This window comes from Octopus bimaculoides, chromosome 2, assembly GCF_046866305.1.
Source record: "Octopus bimaculoides isolate indiv1 chromosome 2, ASM4686630v1, whole genome shotgun sequence".
NCBI lineage: Eukaryota > Metazoa > Mollusca > Cephalopoda > Octopoda > Octopodidae > Octopus > Octopus bimaculoides.
In genome coordinates this window covers 70179627-70204499 of record NC_142929.1, presented here as the reverse complement: position 1 = coordinate 70204499, position 24873 = coordinate 70179627, and the positions used below count along the sequence as shown (strand labels likewise).

General features: G+C 38.1%; 1 protein-coding gene across 3 annotated transcripts in view; it reads left to right on the top strand.

Annotated features, from left to right (window-relative positions):
- The window catches only part of LOC106871801 (galactose-1-phosphate uridylyltransferase), a 76990-nt gene that overhangs the window by 12932 nt on the left and 39185 nt on the right, over window positions 1-24873 (top strand). For 2 of the 3 annotated variants that reach the window (XM_089346961.1, XM_052978201.2), the window contains exons 2-3: window positions 457-626; window positions 10284-10359. In XM_089346961.1, coding sequence (XP_089203087.1) covers window positions 457-626; window positions 10284-10359 — 246 coding nt within the window. The remainder of the gene's footprint in view (window positions 1-456; window positions 627-10283; window positions 10360-24873) is intronic. The other variant, XM_052978202.2, reaches the window with a different exon arrangement.

The following is a 24873-nucleotide window of genomic DNA, read 5'->3' as shown; positions in this document are numbered from 1 at the left end:
GCCTGCCTCCTATCTCCATTTCCTTGCACCCCTACACTCCTAGCTTCTCCATCCTCACTTACTTCTACTCACCTTGTACCTTAAGGTGCTATCTGGACACCTCATCACTGCTATTTATCTCTTCACAGCTACTACTGATTCATTTCTAACTCTCTCCTAAATTGTGAATAGTCATAAAGCCCTTCCCTTTGAATTTCCCAGGCTTGCAAGGTGCATGGTGACCTCCTATGTGCAGGTGGCACAAAAAAAGCAACCAGTACACACTGTAAAGGGGTTGGCATAAGGAAGGGCATCCAGCCATAAAAACCATGCCAAAATCAGCCACTTAAGCACAACGCAGTGCTTGGACCCATTGGATCCTTGTCAAGCTGTCCAACCCACACCAACATGGAACATGAACATTAAATGTTGGTGATACAATGATGATATATTTTCAATATTTTTTCTTTCCGTCAGATCACCAGCATATTCGATATAATCCCTTGAAAGAGGAATGGATTTTGGTGTCACCTCATCGCATGAAACGTCCTTGGAAAGGTCAAGTGGAAAAGGATGAAGTTGATGACATTCCACGTTTTAGTCCATGTAATCCACTTTGTCCTACAGCTGTGAGATCAAATGGCCAGGTAGGATTTATGACTGTATTATGTACACAGAATCTTCTCTTTCCCGTTCTTTTCTGTCTTGCAACTCAATTGGTAATTTCACTGGTGCTGTTGGCATGGAAATACACACTGTATGGTGGTTGGTATTAGGAAGGACATCCGGCCATAGAAAATATGTTAATGATGACCCTGGAGCTCGGCACATCCCTGTGGCTTGCCCAATCCTGTCAAACTATCCAACCCATGCCGTCATGGAAAATGGACATTAAATGATAATGATAGTGATGATATGATCCTCTGGATGCTTTTATCATCATCATTATTGTCTTCATCATTTTAATATTCACTTTTCCATGCTTGCATGGGTTGGACGAGACTACATTGTTGCAGACTTTTGGCTAGGTGCTGCTCCTGATCTCAACCATTACCTGTTTCCAAGTAAGGTAATAATCTCCTGTCTATTGAACAGTAACAGTCCAGATTGGAGAAAAACAACACTGCTTGAATAAGCCTTTTGTTTACAGTCGGTAAACACATCTAAAGACAATTGAATTCACTCACACAAACACAGACACACACATGTACATACATTATACATACATACGTGCACACACACACACACACACACACACACACACACACACACACAAGGTATTGGTTGGTCTGTGGCTAGAGTATAGACTGCCAACCAAAAACATTCATAGTGTGGGACTGAATCTCTAGTCAGGTGATTCCAAAGGAAACTTGTTAACCACACAGCCATGTTTGTGCTTTGGCATATTAGAGTATAAGAGACTGAAATATCTCTTGTTGTTAATTTGGATGGGAGAAGACTATTACAGTTTTTCTTTTCTTTGTGCTTTAGGCTGACATTCCTGTGCCTGCTGTAAAGCACACCAGCATGATATTTTTGCTGGCTCCTTTGACATAGTTAAGATATAATTAGAAATTAATTTATTTTCTATTTGCAAGCAAGAACTCTTGTAATCTAAGTAAGATGACCAGCAGCTCTTAAGTGAGTATGCTGCAGACAACCTTACTGTATTCGCCTCTACTTAATCTCTTATGATATAAGGAAATCATAAACATGTGCCACTTATGTTTTTCTTTCTATATTTGATCTCCATTATACAATAAGAACTGCTTGTCATGTAAATCTGTTGTTAGCTGTGATCATATGTATTACTTATTTGGAATTAATATAGTTTTGGATTATTTTTAGTTCCTACTTTAAGTTCAGTTTGGTACTAAGTACATATCCAGGGAAAAAGACACCTAATAATGAGACATTATCATCAATATCATCATTTAACATCTTCCATTTTCCATAAAAGCATAGATTGGCTGGTTTAACAGGAGCTGGTGAGCCAGGGGACTGCACTAAATGCTAATATCTGTTTTGCCATGGTTTCTATGGTTGGATGTCCTTCTTAACACCAACCATTTTGCAGTGTGTACTGGGTACTTTTTATATTGCTCTGGCTCTAGTGAAGTCACCAAGTAGCTTGCAAGACAAGACCTCAATCTCTCAAATGAAGTGGGAGTAGTATTGAGGGAGGTGGTTTTATGCCAGGTGATGAGAGACAGAAACAGGTGTCTTGCAGTAGAGGAAATAGATACATGGTTACTCCAGTTGGAAAAGAGAGAAGATGGTGGTGGAGATGTGTCAGGTGAACATCAGAGAAGTGATATGGGTGGGTAAGTAAGTTCATGGGAGTGTGAAGAAAAGTGGCTGATGGATAGGGGTGGGGATAGAGGGAAATGCAGTGAGTGGTAAATCTCAGTGGGGCAAGGTTAATTGTCTGAAAAATGACAATAATACTCTCTTTACTCTTTTACTCTTTTACTTGTTTCAGTCATTTGACTGTAGCCATGCTGGAGCACCGCCTTTAGTCGAGCGAATCGACACCAGGATTTATTCTTTGTAAGCCTAGTACTTATTCTATCGGTCTCTTTTGCCGAACTGCTAAGTTACGGGGAATTAAACACACCAGCATTGGTTGTCAAGCGATGTTGGGGGGGGGGGGACAAACACAGACACACAAACATATACATACACATACATACATATATATATATATATATATATATACATATATATATATATATATATGTGAGTGGATTTGGTAGACGGAAACTGAAAGAAGCCCGTCGTATATATGTATGTATATATATTTGTAATTGTTTCTATTCTAATCCAACAATTACCTTTCATTATTTCTTTGTAGAACATATACTAGTAGTTTCTTGTTTTTGGTTATGAAATTTTCAAGAAAGTACAAGAAACTCTCAGAAAAATCATTGTAGATTTCGGAAAGATCTAGAAACTTTAAGAATATTTTCAGACATTCTTAGGAAATTTTAAATCGATATCTATTGGTCTGGTTTTGATTGTTTTTTTACTACAGTCTACAACATAAGGCTCATTGAAATTTTCTTTATTCCCCTCAATAAATTTTGTAATTCATATTTATTTATAGAATACTGCATGCTGGTTGAGAAATGAATGTTATTTTTAAAATAGTTTTTTCAACTGTACTGACAGTTTTTTGTTCCAAAAATAACAACAAATATTGCTGTTGAATATTAACAAGTTGCACAAGTAACTTTAGTTCATACTCCTGAACTACAGCTTGCAAACCCGTTAAGATGTTGTGAAGAGACAGTTATTTAGTTCTGGGTCTGTCTTGATTAGAAAGCCTGAATCTCTTCTGTTCGGCTTTCATTTCTCAATTCCTTCAATTTTCTTCCAATTGATTTCAAATTTGGTGTATTTATGTAGTTTTGTATGCTAATTAAGGAAATTAGTAAATAAAAAAGCTAATAGCTTTTAAAGTTTATAAATTTTGGTTAATTAATTTTAGCCAACTGAAAGCCACAGATATATTGGTGCATGTTTTTATAGTAACAGCCAAAGCTGTTGTATTAGTCTACTTACTCATCTGTTGCTGCCCTGTCCCATCACACATAGTTTACCTATCTGCTGCTGTCAGAGCTATAGTTTAAACCTCTGTAACATTTTTCTAAAATTTTTCTGGAACAATTGAATCTCAACATCAGATTCTGTGTGAAAAATTACATCAATACACCAAATTTGAAAATTTTCACTTCATTTTAAAATTTCATAAAGTGAAGCCAAACAGAAAAAATCTGAAAGTCTTGTAATCAATGCCATTCTGTGTTTTTAATTTTTTCGTATACTAGAGTACATTATTTAATGCATTCCTTTTTTTGGATACACTGACATTTCTTCACTAACTTCTCTCCTTTCACAACTGGGGTAGCTATGCATCTCCTTTACTGCAAGACACCTATTTCTGCCCTTCTATACTTTAACCTCTCATAATCTGGCTTGTAGCCATCTCCCTCAGAAATACTGCCCACCTTTTCAGTTGAGGGGTCTTATTTGGCAAGTTACTTGGTAAGCACACTTGTGCTGGTGCTATGTAAAAACCACCCAGTACACTATAAAGTGGTGGATATTAGGAAGGACATCCAGCCATAGAAATCCATGCCAAAGCAGACAGTGAAGCTTGGTGCAGTCTTCTGGCTTATCAGCTCCTGAACTCTCCAATCCATGCATGTTCTTGTTTGCACTCCGTCGCTTACGACGTCGAGGGTTCCAGTTGATCCGATCAACGAAACAGCCTGCTCGTGAAATTAATGTGCAAGTGGCTGAGCACTCCACAGACACATGTGCCCTTAACGTAGTTCTCGGGGAGATTCAGCATGACACTGTGTGACAAGGCTGACCCTTTGAATTACAGGCACAACAGAAACAGGAAGTAAGAGTGAGAGAAAGTTGTAGTGAAAGAGTACAGCAGGGTTCGCCACCATCCCCTGCAGGAGCCTCATGGAGCTTTTAGGTGTTTTCGCTCAATAAACACTCACAACGCCCGGTCTGGGAATCAAAACCGCGATCCTATGGCCGTGAGTCTGCTGCCCTAACCACTGGGCCATTGCGCCTCCACAAACCCAACCGATGCATAGAAAACAAGTATTAAACAATGATGATGACAATGATAGGGTGTAATTCGAGGGATATTTAGCTGCTATTACACTGTGTAACAGGATTTTTGTCCTTTGGTAGCAGCTGTTATTTCCTGTTTGCTTATCCCTAGAAAGTATGGAAAATGACTAATATTTCCTTCGAATGTGGCTTTGGTTACATTTATTCAAACTCTGAAGAATCCCTTTCCACATATGACTGATGTTCCCCCACTACTCCTGCTCATGATCAGAGATACACATATTGTCAGCCACTAAAGGACATGCTCAAGTGTTTAAGGTCAAGCAACTGACAAGCAAATCTGCAGTATTGAGCAGAATATTTACTACAGCAATATTTCTGCTTAAGCAATTCAGCACTGAATCTATCTGAAATATAATGAAACATATACCACTTTCATAACATTGATGTCCAGGTCATAAGTGCAAAGTTTGAAGAGAATACTTGTCATTTCCTTTGGTTTCTAGATAAAAGGAAATGGGAAAGAACACTTACTGAGAAAAGACAAAAAACAAAAAAAATGTTACATTAGAAGATTGAGTAAATATTTAAAGGCTCCTTTTTTGATTTAGTAGCATCAAAATATTTGTTGGCCCTAAACATTAGTCATTTTGATTATACTGGGAATGTAAAGTAATTATTGGGAGGACATTGTATGATGTGATGAGTTCTCTCAGATGTAGTCAACAGGATCTTACAGTTTATTTGAGTAAGAAGTGACAGTATCACTTCTCACTTAACAGACTTCAGGATCTTGTCATGATTAATGTTTTTAAAATGTAAATATTACTTCTTTCAAGGCTTCTTTGAAATGAGTAACATTTCCATTTTAAAAACATTAATCATTATTATATTTAAAAAATTTTCTTAATGGAGAAAAAAAAAAAAAAATGAACAGTTATAGGCGCAGGAGTGGCTGTGTGGTAAGTAGCTTGCTTACGAACCACATGGTTCCGGGTTCAGTCCCACTGCATGGCACCTTGGGCAAGTATTTTCTACTATAGCCTCGTGCCGACCAAAGCCTTGTGAGTAGATTTGGTAGACGGAAACTGAAAGAAGCTCGTCATATATATGTATATATATATATATATGTATGTGTGTTTGTGTGTCTGTGTTTGTCCCCCCACCATCGCTTGACAACCGATGCTGGTGTTTACGTCCCCGTAACTTAGTGGTTCGGCAAAAAGAGACCGATAGAATAAGTACTAGACTTACAAAGTATAAGTCCTGTGGTTGATTTTCTCGACTAAAGGTGGTGCTCCAGCATGGCCGCAGTCAAATGACTGAAACAAGTAATAGAGTAAAAGAGTAAAGATAGTATATGTTGTTCATTATTTACATCATCATCATCATTTAATGTTCACTCTGAACATGGACAACATAAACTCAAAAAGAAGAACTAGCCTACATCATCAAATATTGTCAGTCTTGCATGTTTTTCTCTCAGAGTTTCCCTCTCCTAGAGAGATGTTGGCCAACTGTGCACCTGGATACCAACCCAGGTATTTCCATGTCCCTGTGCATACATAGACTTGTACTCATATTGTTGAATGGCTGTTGGCTGCTCATAAGCTCTTCCACCCTTTGACAGGTTTTATTTTTCCTCCTGCGGGATGTCCAACAATCATCCTTGTCACCAAGCAAACTTCGTGAAGTTGCTAGTTTAGTTGTCGACAACCCAACCATGTATCTATCTATATCTATATACTATATATAAAACAGAGATGTGTGTAATCGCTTTTCACGTGAAAACGGCTTCACTATTTAGTTCCATACTTGTGAAACATGAAAAATTTGACCTCGGATAAATCTGAGGCTCTTCATTTGATTTTTTTTATTAAGATAAATAATATTGCTTTATATTTAAGATTCACTTCTTTAAAAAGGTTCCTCAATGTCAACTTCTGGTAGCCGTAGTTTTTTCTTCACTTTCACTTCAATCGTTACTGTTCGCCATAAAAGTTTACTCACATTTACTGATGTAAGTAATTTCATCATTTACCAACAGAAGTACGGTTTTCTGTTGCTGTTTGGTTCACTGAGTGACAAATTTAGCTTCAACCTCACTTCAACTTCAATCGTTACTGTTCTCAATAAAAGTTTACGTTTTCATTGGCTAACAAGTTCACATTTACTGATGTAAGTAATTTTATCATTTACTAACAGAAGTACGGTTTTGTGTTTTCCTGTTGCTGAGGTTTTTTTTTTCTGGTACCTTCGATACTGGCTCTTTGGTTCACTGAGTGACAAATTTCGGTCCCATACTCTCCAAGATATTCAACGCACACATCAATGTTGAGTTCTGTAACTCAGTGAAATCCATTAAGTATGTGTGCAAATATGTCAACAAGGGATCTGACATGGCAGCCTTTGCAGTCCAGGATTCAGACAACAATGATGAAATCAAGACCTTCCAAATAGGAAGGTATATCAGCAGTGGTGAAGCATGCTGGAGAATCTTCAAGTTCCCCATTCATGAGAGATATCCCCACGTGCAACATCTTGCAGTTCACTTGGAGAATGGCGAAAGGGTTTACTTCACCCCACACACAGTCCAACTACAAATGGAAGCTCCCAAAAATACCACACTCACAGCGTTCTACAAGCTCTGTCAGGATGATGAATTTGCTACAAGACTGCTATAGTTCCACAATTATAAGTTCCACAATTCTATGCCTGGCACCAAAACAAATGGAAAAAACGTGCACTTGGTGCACCCACACAATATCCAGGAATCAAGAAATCAGATACACTTGGCAGAGTCTATGTTGTCCATCCCAACTACTCAGAGTGCTACTATCTAAGGCTTCTATTACACCATGTCAAGGGACCCACATCATTTACGGCCTTACGAACGGTTGATAACACAGTATGTCAAACATATCGCCAGGCTTGCCATCTCAGAGGTCTTCTGGAAGATGATGCACACTGGGATGCCACTCTGACAGAGGCACAAATGTGCAAGTCTCCTATGCAGCTGAGAAACCTCTTCTCCATCATGCTGGTGAACTGTGGATTGTCAAATCCAAATCAACTTTGGGACAAATACAAGGAGAGGCTTTCTGAAGACATTCTTCAAAGAATTCAATATCAGTGTGACGGTGATGTCACATTCAATGATGACATCTTCAATGACACATTAAGATTAATAGACGACAAGGTTCAATCACTGGGTGGAAACAAACTTGAAATCTATGGTCTTCCAGCTCCTCCTGTCAGAGATGTTCAACACAGATTAGCACAAGAGCTAATCAGGGAAACATCATACAGCATGGAAAGTTTGCAAGCAGTTGTCAATGAAAAGGAACCAATTCTGGTACAGGATCAAAAGGAGGTATACTGGCAAGTTCTTACATCTGTGGACAATAACACTGGTGGGGTTTTCTTCTTAGATGTTCCTGGAGGCACAGGAAAGACATTATTGATCAGCCTGCTCCTTGCCAAGGTGAGACAGAAGAACAAGATTGCTCTGGCTGTTGCATCCTCTGGAATTGCAGCCACACTCCTAACAGTTGAAAGAACAGCCCATTCAACATTCAAGCTGCCTCTGAACCTCATCCAAAATGAATCTCCTTTATGCAACATAACAAAGAATACAGCGTTAGCAAAACTCCTTACAGATGCCAAACTCATTGTCTGGGATGAGGCAACAATGTCCCATAAGGCAGCCTTCGAAGCACTTGATAGAACACTACAAGACTCCAGAAACAATAAGAAGATCATGGGTGGTGTCACCCTCCTCATGGCTGGTGACTTCAGGCAAACGCTGCCTGTCGTTCCCAGAGGAACCAGGGCGGACGAGCTGAGAGCTTGCATCAAGTCCTCATATATCTGGCAACATGTCAAGCAGCTTACTCTGACAACCAACATGAGGGTTCACATTCATGGTGACCCGTTAGCCGCACAGTTCTTCCACAAAATCCAGAAGATAATCTGCATCATCTCCCATGTGGCAATATGACTGCCTCCCTTGAAGAACTAAAGAGCAAGGTGTTTCCAAACATTGCCACAAACTACAAAAGTCACAAGTGGTTATGTGAAAGAACAATTCTGGCACCAAGGAATGATTCTGTAGACAAGCTGAATTTAAATTTGTTAACTCAGCTTCAAGGACCTGAATGTTCATACAGATCAATTAACTCTGTCCCTGATCAACAACAGGCAACACATTACCCAGTGGAGTTCCTCAATTCACTTCAGCCACCAGGATTTCCACCACACATTCTGATCGTGAAAATAGGTGCTCCCATAATGCTATTAAGAAACCTTGATGCACCCAGACTCTGCAATGGAACAAATTCTGAGTTCAAATTCTGTTGAGGTTGACTTTGCCTTTTATCCTTTCAGGGTCAATAAAATAAGCACCAGTTGAGTGCTGGGGGTCGATGTAATTGACTCCCCCCACCCAAATTTGTTAGCCTTCAGTTTTTTTTCTACTATACCCACTCACAAAGCTTTGTGTTTGTTCTCCATCACTGCTTGAAAACCAGTCTTGATTTGTTTACATCCTTATAAGGACTTAGACTGGTCTGATAAAACTAGGATGACAATTAGTTAATAAATAAACACACTGTGTGAGTAAATTGCTGCTATAAGAATAGGCGGTGGGGACGAGAAGTCTTGAAGCAGAGTCATAACCTAATGAAATCAAATCTGGTGAGAAAATTACTCAGCTAATCAGAATACATTTCAGTCATGCTGCTACATATATGTTTGTGTGTGCAGACACACATACACACACACACACACACACACAGTCACACATTCATTCTCTCTCTTTCTCTCTCTCAGTCTCTCTCACACACTTATTCACATTCATACACCAGAATGAGGAAATGAATATTCTTTTCTATTCTAGGCACAAGGCCTGGAACTTTGGGGGAGGGGCCAGTTGATTAGATCGACCCCAGTACACAACTGGTACTTTTTTTATCGACCCCCAAAAGGATGAAAGGCAAAGTTGACCTTGGCAGAATTTGAACTCAGAATGTAAAGACATGAAATACCGCTAAGCATTTCGCCTGGCGTGCTAACGTTTAACCAGCTCACCACCTTGAGGAAATGAATATTAAAACATTATTAGATCGTTTGTGAAATACCAGGAAACCTATTACTTTAATGACTTCTATGAAGATACTATCTTTTGATCAGAAGATTAATGTTGCTCTTATTGACTTAAAAGGAAGGAGGAAGGCAATTTATAAATGAATAAAGAGCTGAGATTTAAGCCATAAATATATTCTTCAGTCTTGACCTAATGTACCCCAATAATTTTAAATGATTTGTATGTAGCCATGTTTAGTATGCCCACTGACTATTATTGATTTGTTTTCTATATATGTAGGTAAATCAGTCTTGACCTAATGTACCCCAATAATTTTAAATGATTTGTATGTAGCCATGTTTAGTATGCCCACTGACTATTATTGATTTGTTTTCTATATATGTAGGTAAATCAGTCTTGACCTAATGTACCCCAATAATTTTAAATGATTTGTATGTAGCCATGTTTAGTATGCCCACTGACTATTATTGATTTGTTTTCTATATATGTAGGTAAATCAGTCTTGACCTAAAGTACCCCAATAATTTTAAATGATTTGTATGTAGTCATGTTTAGTATGCCCCCCCCCCCCCGACTATTATTGATTTGTTTTCTATATATGTAGGTAAATCCTGATTATAAAGGAACATTTGTATTCCAAAATGATTTTCCTGCTTTGTTAACTGAAGGTCCTGAACCAGGTAAATTAATCTATAATTTTTGCTTAATGTATTCAATGGAATATATGACATGTGTTTTCATAAAAATGTCTTAAAACTAATCACCTCAAGTCCTGTCTGTGAAGTTGGGCCTTTCATAAGCTACATTTGTCCCTTACACTCTTTTTCCTGAATATGCGCTGCTGAAATTGGGTTGCATCTAATATGTCCACGCATCTTTTATGCCATAAAACATGGTAATTTCATTTGAAATGTCAAAGCTTTACATTTATAAATAAAGATTTTGGGTTTGGTCTTTATCTAATTCTACAAAAATTTTTATCAGCATTTTTCACCCTCCTCATACAAGTTTTGTGGCAGATTAAGTAGACTGTCTTCCTTACCACTGTTGTGGTTTGTTTGTGTGAAGGGGTGCTGAAAAGTTCCTAGCTTTAAGGGTGTCACAAAAAGCCTAGTTGGAGGCCTGACCTTCCAAGTTCTTTTACAGGGCTTAGAAAAAAAATGAAGGACCACTGCAATAAGTGTGTGAATCTCAGTGGGGTATATGTTGAATAAAACCATAATTAACTGATCTTCCTGTATATTCTTTTACCCAAAGCCAGGAACTTTTCAGTACCCTCTTATATATCATCTAGCTGGTAACAAGTACCCCTATGTACTTTATGAATGAAAGGCATCCTGCTGCAAAAATAGTTGCTTCAAAAATTTGGCAAAATCACTATCTATACTTGCATGAAAAATAGATTTAATAGTACCACATTTTTGAAACTTCACTGTTGCTGACCATGCTTTATTTATCTGTTTTGTTACATATTTCTGTCAAAATACACTACCTTTGTTTCAGTTAATTTTTTTAAATAATGAAGAATTTAGTAAAATAACCTTGTCAATACTTGTTGTTTGGAACATTGTTGTTGTTGGCACTCCGTCGCTTACGACGTCAAGGGTTCCAGTTGATCTGATCAACGGAACAGCCTGCTCATGAAATTAACGTGCAAGTGGCTGAGCACTCCACAGACACGTGTACCCTTAACATAGTTCTCGGGGATATTCAGTGTGACACAGTGTGACAAGGCTGACCCTTTGAATTACAGGCACAACAGAAACAGGAAGAAAGAGTGAGAGAAAGTTGTGGTGGAAGAGTACAGCAGGGTTCGCCACCATCCCCTGCCGGAGCCTCGTGGAGCTTTAGGTGTTTTCGCTCAATAAACACTCACAACGCCTGGTCTAGGAATCGAAACCGCGATCCTATGACCGCAAGTCCGCTGCCCTAACCACTGGGCCATTGTGCCTCCACGTTTGGAACATAAACTAACATGAGATATTTCATGTAAGGTTTTAATTTAGTTCACTTTAAAAAAGGAAGATTGTATCATACAAGCAGAGCCAGTCTCAAGTGAGCTGGTATCAAAAGGATTAGATATAATGACATTTTTTCTGAAAGGTTTCAATATAGATCAGTTTAAAACAGGTAGATTGTAATATAATAGAAACAAGTACAGTCTTGGGTGAGTTGGTGTCAAGAGAGTTAAGTATAAAGAACAATTACAATCCACATATAGAATGAAATAAGTTCTATACATTCTTGTATTTGTGCTTAAGAGTATACAATATGTGCATAGAGAAGCCTGATGGGCTGAAGCTGGACACTTGTGATTCATATTACTTCAAATATTTCATCATCTTTCAGTAACATACATGTCTCAATGAAACTAGTTGAAATATAAATACATCATCATCATCATTTTCACATCTGCTTTTTCTATGCTTGCAAGGGTCAGATGAGAGTATGTTGGAGCAAAGGTTTCTATGACTGGATGCTCTTCCTGTCATCAACCTCCACTTATTTCCAACTAAGTTAATAATCTCCCAGTCTATCAAACAACAAACAGCCCAGACATTTATGTGGAGAATTGGAAACAAACAACAGATAAACAAGCTTTTGTATTTTTGAAAGATCTTACAATATGTCAAGATGTGATAGGGAGCTCAGATTTGCTTTCATGGTGAACTGTGAGTGAATGACACCACTAGTGAAGCCGTTGTTGATAATTAGTGAACAAACACATGTAGACAAGGAAATACGAACTCACTCACATTTGTTCATTCAATGTATACACATTATCACCATTGTCATAGTAGAAAGCACTTGCCCAAGGTACCATGCAATGGGACTGGAATCTACAAAACCTTACTATGGTTGAAATAAGAATGTAAATACATTCTATCTGGCACCATTGCAGATAGTTTAGTTTGCATAGTTGTGCTTTTTATGGTTCATCATTAACTAAATAAAATTTTAAGCACCACACAGCATAAATCTGGAAAAAAAAAAAGAAAAAAAAAAGAATAAATTTAAATATTACAAAATCTAATTTACAAGTACCTTACATAGTTTCTGAATGCTTTATGTGTGACATGTCTGAGGAGTAGTAAACAAACCATAAAATGGTCCATCAGGACACTCCTTCCCTCTTTTTCTATACAGTAGTAGCATAGATGTGAAGGAGTGTGGTCTAGTGGTTAGAATATTTGGCTCTTGATCATAATGATGTAGGTTCAATCCAGGACTGGGAAATGCATTGTGTCCTTGAGCAAGGCACTTAATTTCATGTTGCTCTATTTGATTGAAAAGTAGTGTCAGCTGAGTGCTGGTACAGCTCTTTCTCCCTCCAACTATCACATCCAGCATGTATCGCTGGGTCAAAGGATGGGAGAGTCAAGAGTGCATCTATGTCTGCTTGCAACTGCATAAACACTTAAAACAGTTAGCAAAAGCATGGTAGCCATAATTCTTTGCAGTTGACAGCTGGCTTTAAAATAGAAAGTATGTGTTTAGATTCTTATTTTCCCGAGCGTCTTGTAACACAATCTGTATCACGTCCTCACATTGTTGTTTTTTGTCTTTTTCCTTTTTTTGAACTGATATATATATATATATATATATATATATATATATATATATATATATATATACATATATATATGTGTGTGTGTGTGTGTATGTATGTATACACACACACACACATCTAGCTATAGAAACCTGTTAAAGCTCACTGCAGTCTCTGGCTTGTTGTACTTTGTTGAATTTTCCATCCACTACCAGCCTGGAAGATGAACATTAAGTGATGATGATGATATGGAGATAAAATGTAAGAACTGACATATGTCTTTTGGTGGGGAGGTTATTATCATCATAAGGAAAAATATAGATTATTTGTTCATTCATTTACATCTGAGAGAAGAAATTTCAAGTATAGAATCAAGGGGCCTTAGAGTTAATTTAGCAAAGACCAAAGTATGAAAGCAAACAAATTACTAGTCCCTTCAGGGAAATGGCCTTGCTCAGTATGTAGAAATGGTATCGGTAGAAATTCCATAAAGTATACTCAGTGTAAGCTATGAACACATAAGAGGGGTTGTGGAATCAGAGGACGGTTAACAGAGAAAGTAGTCTTTGTGTGTGGCAGATGTGCAGGAACAATAAATACTTTACAGTCACTGTAAATAGATTTCCTCAACTGCTCTGTAGGATCTTTAGAGGTAGTAGACAGTTTCTCTTACCTAGGTGGCCAAATTAGCAGTGGAGGAAGATGCTCTGAAAGTGTAGTTGCTAGAATCAGAAATGGCTGGGCAAAGTTCAGAGAGCTAATACCTTTGTTGGTAACAAAGGGCCCCCTCCTCAGAATGAAAAACGGATTATATGCCTATGTATGAACAGTTATCCCACATTGTAGTGAAACATGAGCTGTGACTGCAGAAAATATGTGAAAGCTGATCTCTGAATGTGGGGGAACCTGTGGAGGAGGACAAAATAGTGTAAAATGATCTTCAGATGTTAAGTCTCACAGAAGAGATGACAAAGGACCAAGACAATTGGCAATTTGCTGTGATGAAGAGATCCTGTCCAGTTAAATAAAACCTCTCCTCCACAATTAACACCTCTACATCCCCCCCACCTGAGTTCACCACTTGTATTTCCTCCCCTTCTGTCTTCCAATCTCTCTTTGCACCCCTGGAAACCTACTTACAATGAATCCATGTTATGTCTTCCCCACAACAGATTCTCCTAATACCTCTCCTTCTGTTTGTGTCCACTCACTCCATTCCTCCCTCCCCTGTATCTACCACCCTTTCCACTGTCTTGCGAACTTACCCAACTTATACAATCCTTGGTGCACTTTACTATATATACCTCCTTGTAACTTAGGTGTACACCTTATAACATCTTCACCATCTTACCACCCTCTCTTCTCTCTCTACAACTGAGGTAGCTGTGTATGTCCTCTACTACAATACACCTATTTCTGTCTCTTTTGTCAGACTTTTGTGACTTGATTTGAAAATAACTGTTTTGGCTCAATTGGATATCTTTAAAGAGAGAATGATAGAGATCTTGGAAACATTGTCCAATGGTTACATGTTTTATAGCTGGTTTGGTTACTGTTTGTGTAACACTACTTTTATATGTTTCCTATTTGGAAAAGGATAATAAATATATTTTACTTTTGAAGTAGGAATATTTATTGATAAATATGTCATTTATAAATTACTTATAAGTGTTATCATTATACATAAATCCTGGCTCCAGCTACATAAACACCATAGCGAAAAATATATACTCTGAAACACTAACAGACATTTTATGCGTGTATGTATGTTGAAGATAAATAAATTTGTGTTCTTTTAACTGCTATAAAAAAAAAAAATACACAGTTTCAATAATTGCAGAGATAAATTTCATTAACAAGTTGAAGAACATGAAGAAAGAGAAAATAATTACTACATTAGTTTATTTATGTACATTTAGCATTTATAATACAATTGGAAAGTAAAGTCATTTTGCCGTAGAGAGTTATGACTTAAAAATTCACACTAGCTAATCCTTCATACTACCTTCACAACAATTCAAATAAGTCTTGTTGGATTTAACTCATAGACATGGCATAAAAAATAGCCAATATCGCAAAGAGTGAGTGTCGTGGAGTTTAGTATCATCCTACGATCACTAAGTAATTTCCCAAAAATCAGGGTTTTTATAACTGCTCATATCCGAATTCTAAGAACCGTATTTCGTGAAAGATTTCTTTGATGAAAGTTTAGAATTCGTATATGGGCAGTAATTTTAACCAATGGGATTACCAACAATTATGCTTGTTCGAGCAAATGACCATTATGTCATATTGCCACCTTTTATGACTTGCTACACATGATAACCTAGTATTTGTTAACAATACAAACACAGTGGAAGCAACATTGCACTAATCATTCATATGCATGAATCTCACAAATAAAACTTTCAAAACTTGCAAAAATTGGTCCTCGTATTTTTTTAATCTCTTATGAAGTCCTTACCTACATACCATTGATTAAAATGGCCCTTGTTTACCCCACACATCAGTATATCCAGTTACTACCTAGAAAATTGGCTCTTTGGGATTCTCTTCCTACTTATATCTTTCACACAGGTGTTTCACTTACAATGGTCCAAGAAGAAAATTAATGGCACCAGTCTCATAGTCTTGGATGGCCTGCAAAGGTCATGGATGGCTACTGCTACTTCTTCCAGATCCATTAATTAAAAAAGAAAAGGTGACAAATCCTGATCAGCTGTTTATTTACTTCAAAACAAAGTACCACATTGGAGGATTGCTCACACATCTGGAACAGTTCCTGCTACACAATACACACATAGATTTTAGATTACATCCAAAAGGAAAGTTATAAAGTTTATTAGTAAAAGCTGATTAATCAATATATCACAACTATAAAGCAACATGTGTGCTGTGTTTTTTTTTCTCTGTTTGCCACGTCTGTAGCTATATCAATGACATCAGCTACTTTTAGCAAGCAAGCTGTTTACTCACTCTATCCAAGCCCATTCCTTGTAAAGAGATGGTCCAAAAAAGACTTAGGAGAAAGAGTTTCAATGACATTTTTATGTATTTACAGCTTTATTCTGGTTCCCATCATCCTCTTTTCTATAATGTGAGTAGCCATGTAGCACCTCTATGGCAAGAACCTGGTTCTGGTCCAGCTCCCTACTCTCATACTTTAACTGTCATCTCCTAGCCTTGCATAAAGCTGCCTCTCTCTCTACTGTAGTTCCACTTAGTCAAAGGGGATATTAGTCCTGCAAAGTTGCATAGCAACCTCACTAGTGCTGATGCTATGAAAGAAGCACCCAGTGTACTCTGTAAAGTGGTTGGTGTTAAGAAGGGCATCCAGCTGTAGAAGCCATGTCAAAGCAAACTTTAAAAAAACCATATAGTCCTCAGACCTGTCAGATCTGGTCAAACTATCCAACCCATACCAGTATGGAATATGAATGCTAAAAGATGATGATGATGGTAGCGATGATGGTGGTGGTGATGGTGATTGATGGTGATGATAATGATATCGTATGTAATGAGTATATGTGTTTTCTTTGGTTCTTCTGTGCCAACAACACAAAAAATATTTTAAATTCTAAAATACTCAGTATTAAATACGTGTACACCATTTTTCAGCAATATTGGCTGAAAGGAAAATATCACAGAGGAGCATTCCGTATACATACAAACATGGTAGGGGCTGCCTTTACAAACATCTGTTATCCAAGTATCCAAGTAATTAGTAGGGAAAACCTCCTATTAGAGATGTTTAACTCTTTTGATACCAACCTGCCTGGCATATTACAGTCTTTTTGTTTTGAAGTGATTTAAATTTTAACCTTTTATCAAACTGTGTTTCAAACATCAGTGGCAGTGGCAGCAGCAACCCCTTCTTCAAATTTTGGCACAAGGCCATCAGTTTCAATGGTAAGTCGAGTACACTGGGCCCAGTATTCAGCTAGTATTTATTTTATTGACCCTTAAAAGATGAAAGGCAAAGTTGGCAGGCGGAATTTGAACTCAGAATGTAAAGACAGATGAAATACTGCTAAGCATTTTGTTTGGCGTGCTAACAATTTTGCTAATAATAATAATAATAATCATTATCATCATCATCGTTTAACGTTTGCTTTCCATGCTAGCATGGGTTGGACAATTTGACTGAGGACTGGTGAACCAGATGGCTGCACCAGGCTCCAATCTGATCTGGCAGAGTTTTTACAGATGCCCTTCCTGATGCCAACCACTCCGAGATTGTAGTGGGTGCTTTTACGTGCCACCGGCACGAGGGCCAGCCAGGCAGTACTGGCAACGGCCACGCTCAAATGGTGTTTTTTACATGCCACCTGCACAGGAGCCAGTCCAGCGGCACTGGTAACGACCTTGCTTAAATGTTTTTTCACGTGCCAGTAAAGTGACGCTGGTAACAATCACGCTCAAATGGTGCTTTTTACGTGCCACCGGTATGGAAGTCAGACAGCTGCTCTGGCAATGATCGTGCTTAGATGGTGCTGTTAGCACTCTACTGGCACATCCATATATATATATATATGGTTGCCTTTTATGTGACATCAGCACAGGTACCTTTTATGTGACACCGGCAATGGATATATATATATATATATATATATATATATATACTAGCAGAGCCACCCGGCGTTGCCCGGGAATGAAATTGTTGCTCATTGGTACTTGGAAACTTTTACGATAATTAAAATGGGGATTAAATGAAAAAAATTCACACAGCGAATATACCACGTTATTGTTTCACTGTTATATACACAGATATACATTGACGCATGTCAGTCGAAAAGTGAAAGTGTAATAGTAATACTTACTTTAAAACTCAATGGTTTTACACTTTTGTATATGACATGTACATACTATTCATGTAAGTGCTTCTTCATATACTTAACCTCCTTCAACCTTGCTTCTCACATGGTCAGCTGTATGTTGGATGTTCTAGAGTTGGAGATGAAAAGAACCTCTACATTCTCAGTGACAAACATGGCAAGACAGAAAACATAGTATATGAAGAAGCACTTACATGAATAGTATGTACATGTCATATACAAAAGTGTAAAACCATTGAGTTTTAAAGTAAGTATTACTATTACACTTTCACTTTTCGACTGACATGCGTCAATGTATATCTGTGTATATAACAGTGAAACAATAACGTGGTATATTCGCTGTGTCACATAAAAGGTACCTGTGCTGATGTCACATAAAAGGCAGCATGATGGGTGACAATGTCTTCATTCCAAGGATACCTCTCATTTCAAATGATCTCCCCTTTCAGTTCAAGAGACTGCAGTTTCCGGTCAAACTTAGCTTTGCAATGTCTATCAACAAAGCACAAGGTCAATCTCTAAAGGTGGTGGGACTTAACCTCCTTCAACCTTGCTTCTCACATGGTCAGCTGTATGTTGGATGTTCTAGAGTTGGAGATGAAAAGAACCTCTACATTCTCAGTAGATCATTTGAAATGAGAGGTATCCTTGGAATGAAGACATTGTCACCCATCATGCTGCCTGTAATTATTGTTGCTTCCAACACATGGGGCATGGCTGTTTTAACAACCAACCTTGTTCCATTGCAGAGTCTGGGTGCATCAAGGTTTCTTAATAGCATTATGGGAGCACCTATTTTCACGATCAGAATGTGTGGTGGAAATCCTGGTGGCTGAAGTGAATTGAGGAACTCCACTGGGTAATGTGTTGCCTGTTGTTGATCAGGGACAGAGTTAATTGATCTGTATGAACATTCAGGTCCTTGAAGCTGAGTTAACAAATTTAAATTCAGCTTGTCTACAGAATCATTCCTTGGTGCCAGAATTGTTCTTTCACATAACCACTTGTGACTTTTGTAGTTTGTGGCAATGTTTGGAAACACCTTGCTCTTTAGTTCTTCAAGGGAGGCAGTCATATTGCCACATGGGAGATGATGCAGATTATCTTCTGGATTTTGTGGAAGAACTGTGCGGCTAACGGGTCACCATGAATGTGAACCCTCATGTTGGTTGTCAGAGTAAGCTGCTTGACATGTTGCCAGATATATGAGGACTTGATGCAAGCTCTCAGCTTGTCCGCCCTGGTTCCTCTGGGAACGACAGGCAGCGTTTGCCTGAAGTCACCAGCCATGAGGAGGGTGACACCACCCATGATCTTCTTATTGTTTCTGGAGTCTTGTAGTGTTCTATCAAGTGCTTCGAAGGCTGCCTTATGGGACATTGTTGCCTCATCCCAGACAATGAGTTTGGCATCTGTAAGGAGTTTTGCTAACACTGTATTCTTTGTTATGTTGCATAAAGGAGATTCATTTTGGATGAGGTTCAGAGGCAGCTTGAATGTTGAATGGGCTGTTCTTCCACCTGTTAGGAGTGTGGCTGCAATTCCAGAGGATGCAACAGCCAGAGCAATCTTGTTCTTCTGTCTCACCTTGGCAAGGAGCAGGCTGATCAATAATGTCTTTCCTGTGCCTCCAGGAGCATCTAAGAAGAAAACCCCACCAGTGTTATTGTCCACAGATGTAAGAACTTGCCAGTATACCTCCTTTTGATCCTGTACCAGAATTGGTTACTTTTCATTGATAACTGCTTGCAAACTTTCCATGCTGTATGATGTTTCCCTGATTAGCTCTTGTGCTAATCTGTGTTGAACATCTCTGACAGGAGGAGCTGGAAGACCATAGATTTCAAGTTTGTTTCCACCCAGTGATTGAACCTTGTCGTCTATTAATCTTAATGTGTCATTGAAGATGTCATCATTGAATGTGACATCACCGTCACACTGATATTGAATTCTTTGAAGAATGTCTTCAGAAAGCCTCTCTTTGTATTTGTCCCAAAGTTGATTTGGATTTGACAATCCACAGTTCACCAGCATGATGGAGAAGAGGTTTCTCAGCTGCATAGGAGACTTGCACATTTGTGCCTCTGTCAGAGTGGCATCCCAGTGTACATCATCTTCCAGAAGACCTCTGAGATGGCAAGCCTGGCGATATGTTTGACATACTGTGTTATCAACCGTTCGTAAGGCCGTAAATGATGTGGGTCCCTTGACATGGTGTAATAGAAGCCTTAGATAGTAGCACTCTGAGTAGTTGGGATGGACAACATAGACTCTGCCAAGTGTATCTGATTTCTTGATTCCTGGATATTGTGTGGGTGCAGCAAGTGCACGTCTTTTCCATTTGTTTTGGTGCCAGGCATAGAATTGTGGAACTTATAATTGTGGAACTATAGCAGTCTTGTAGCAAATTCATCATCCTGACAGAGCTTGTAGAACGCTGTGAGTGTGGTATTTTTGGGAGCTTCCATTTGTAGTTGGACTGTGTGTGGGGTGAAGTAAACCCTTTCGCCATTCTCCAAGTGAACTGCAAGATGTTGCACGTGGGGATATCTCTCATGAATGGGGAACTTGAAGATTCTCCAACATGCTTCACCACTGCTGATATACCTTCCTATTTGGAAGGTCTTGATTTCATCATTGTTGTCTGAATCCTGGACTGCAAAGGCTGCCATGTCAGATCCCTTGTTGACATATTTGCACACATACTTAATGGATTTCACTGAGTTACAGAACTCAACATTGATGTGTGCGTTGAATATCTTGGAGAGTATGGGACCGAAATTTGTCACTCAGTGAACCAAAGAGCCAGTATCGAAGGTACCAGAAAAAAAAAAACCTCAGCAACAGGAAAACACAAAACCGTACTTCTGTTAGTAAATGATGAAATTACTTACATCAGTAAATGTGAACTTGTTAGCCAATGAAAACGTAAACTTTTATTGAGAACAGTAACGATTGAAGTTAAAGTGATGTTGAATCGAAATTTGTCACTCAGTGAACGAAACAGCAACACAAAACCGTACTTCTGTTAGTAAATGATGAAATTAAAGTTGAAGTGATGTTGAATCGAAATTTGTCACTCAGTGAACCAAACAGCAACAGAAAACCGTACTTCTGTTGGTAAATGATGAAATTACTTACATCAGTAAATGTGAGTAAACTTTTATGGCGAACAGTAACGATTGAAGTGAAAGTGAAGAAAAAACTATGGCTACCGGAAGTTGACATTGAGGAACCTTTTTAAAGAAGTGAATCTTAAATATAAAGCAATATTATTTATCTTAATAAAAAAAATCAAATGAAGAGCCTAAGATTTAACCGAGGTCAAATTATTCATGTATCACAAGTATGGAACTAAATAGTGAAGCCGTTTTCACGTGAAAAGCGATTACACACACATCTCTGTTTTATATATAGTATATAGATATAGATAGATACATGGTTGGGTTGTCGACAACTAAACTAGCAACTTCACGAAGTTTGCTTGGTGACAAGGATGATTGTTGGACATCCCGCAGGAGGAAAAATAAAACCTGTCAAAGGGCGGAAGAGCTTATGAGCAGCCAACAGCCATTCAACAATATGAGTACAAGTCTATGTATGCACAGGGACATGGAAATACCTGGGTTGGTATCCAGGTGCACAGTTGGCCAACATCTCTCTAGGAGAGGGAAACTCTGAGAGAAAAACATGCAAGACTGACAATATTTGATGATGTAGGCTAGTTCTTCTTTTTGAGTTTATGTTGTCCATGTTCAGAGTGAACATTAAATGATGATGATGTAAATAATGAACAACATATACTATCTTTACTCTTTTACTCTATTACTTGTTTCAGTCATTTGACTGCGGCCATGCTGGAGCACCACCTTTAGTCGAGAAAATCAACCACAGGACTTATACTTTGTAAGTCTAGTACTTATTCTATCGGTCTCTTTTTGCCGAACCACTAAGTTACGGGGACGTAAACACCAGCATCGGTTGTCAAGCGATGGTGGGGGGACAAACACAGCCACTCCTGCGCCTATAACTGTTCATTTTTTTTTTTTTTTTTTCCATTAAGAAAATTTTTTAAATATAATAATGATTAATGTTTTTAAAATGGAAATGTTTCTCATTTCAAAGAAGCCTTGAAAGAAGTAATATTTACATTTTAAAAACATTAATCATGACAAAATCCTGAAGTCTGTTAAGTGAGAAGTGATACTGTCACTTCTTACTCAAATAAACTGTAAGATCCTGTTGACTACATCTGAGAGAACTCATCACATCATACAATGTCCTCCCAATAATTACTCACTGAGTGGTTGGCATTAGGAAGGGCATCCAGCTGTAGAAACTCTGCCAAATTAGATTGGAGCCTGGTGTTGCCATCCGGTTTCACCAGTCCTCAGTCAAATCGTCCAACCCATGCTAGCATGGAAGGCGGACGTTAAATGATGATGATGATGATGAATGATGTAATGTACTTTCAAATATCAGAGACTGTGATGGGGACCAAAGTTGCCCCTACATATGCCTAACTAGTAATGGAAGTCATAATTGTCACTTCAGATAATAATACAAGGAAGAACGATGGAATGGCAAATCTTTTGAGTATTGGCCAAAATACCATGCAGTATTTCGCCTGGTTTCTTATATTTTGAGTTCAAATCCTACTGACTTTTGCCTTTCATCCCATTGGGATCAATAAAGCATCAATTGAGAAACTAAAGCATTGAGGTTAGTATTATCGATTAATTTCCTCCCCTCAAAATTGCTGGCCTTGAACTTAACCAAGAAATATTTAGCCCAGGTCAATTCTGATCAACCAGGTTTATGATGAAAAATATTCCAGCCATGACCATCCGTTAAGTATAGTGTAGGACTATATTAACCAATGTGGAGGCGCAATGGCCCAGTGGTTAGGGCAGCGGACTCGTGGTCATAGGATCGCGGTTTCGATTCCCAGACTGGGCGTTGTGAGTGTTTATTGAGCAAAAACACCTAAAGTTCCACGAGGCTCCGGCAGGGGATGGTGGTGAACCCTGCTGTACTCTTTCACCACAACTTTCTCTCACTCTTTCTTCCTGTTTCTGTCGTGCCTGTAATTCAAAGGGTCAGCCTTGTCACTGTGTCACGCTGAATCTCCACGAGAACTACGTTAAAGGTACACATCTCTGTGGAGTGCTCAGCCACTTGCATGTTAATTTCACGAGCAGGCTGTTCCATTGATCGGATCGACTGGAACCCTCGACGTCGTAAGCGACGGAGTACTAACAACAATATTAACCAGTATATCTCACACTTTTTAAGTGGAGGGATGTGAATCAAGGGTGACCTGGCTATTATTTCTAGCATATAGAGGACTCCTTTATTCATCATCATCATCATCATCATCATCGTTTAACGTCCGCTTTCCATGCTAGCATGGGTTGGACGATTTGACTGAGGACTGGTGAAACCGGATGGCAACACCAGGCTCCAGTCTGATTTGGCAGAGTTTCTACAGCTGGATGCCCTTCCTAACGCCAACCACTCAGAGAGTGGTTGTATGATTATAGTTTATGAAGATACATACATATATATGACGGGCTTCTTTCAGTTTCCGTCTACCAAATCCACTCACATATATATTATATATATATATATATATATATATATATATATATATATATATATATATATATATATATATATATATGGGAGAATGTAACATGCTGACATGGATTGGACAGTTTGACCATAGCTGGCAAGCCGGAGAGCTGCACCTGGTTCGAGTCTGATTTGGTTTGGTTTCTATGGTTGGATGCCCTTCCTAAAGCAAACCAATTTACAGTGTGTGCTTTTAGTGTGGCACCAGCAAAGGACACTTGTTGGTCAATCCCCTTCACCAAGGGATGCAACCTTAACACTAGTAATAATAATAATAATAATAATAATAATAATAATAATAATAATTTATCTTATTCCCAAGAGACAGACCAATCCTTGAAAGGAGATATTTGAATGTTACTACATGCATGATTAATTTTGCTTCCACATGATCATAGCATGAAAAGATAGACAGATGGACTTAATGAGTGCCAAGATGGCACTGAATTGGTCCCTGCATCTTTCCTCTCAGAGTGTGGAGTTTTCTAAGATTTGTTATCCACTCAAAGAATAGTACAAAACTGATTTATTTACCTTCTCACGAAAGACTTACAAACTGAACATTTAGATAGATATTCTGTCAGTCAGCTGCTTATCTCAGTAACATAAAACTCAAGACAAGAAATCAATAGTGTATATTGATTTTGTTTTGTAAAGAAGTTTGTGGTATTTAGGAAGTAATTTAGTTTTTTTTTAATTTCTGAGAATTTCAGTAAATTTTTGTGCAATTTATTTAAAAAAAAGATAACAATTATTTTATTGTTTTAACCTTCTTGTCCCTCATTGAATCTATCCAAAAGTTAGTTATCTGATAAAATAATAACTTTTGTTGATTATGTTAATGCAATGGATATTAGAGTACAATAAACCAATCAAAGACAGTAAAATTGCAGCAATTATGTATATGTACATATGTGTACCTGTGTTTGGAATGTTAAACCTTTGCTCCTCTTTTGTTAAGGAAGGGTCTTTGGGTTTATTTTTTAATGTGTCATAAAATGAAAACCATAAGATTAAAAAGATAAGAATGTTAAGTAATATTCATTGTTGAATTTTATAGAATTTGCAGGCTTCTTGTTAAGAAGTTTGCTTCCCAACCACTTGGTTTCAGGTTTGGCCTGACTGCACAGCACCTTGGGCAAGTATGTTCTATAGTCCTGGGCCAACCAATGCCT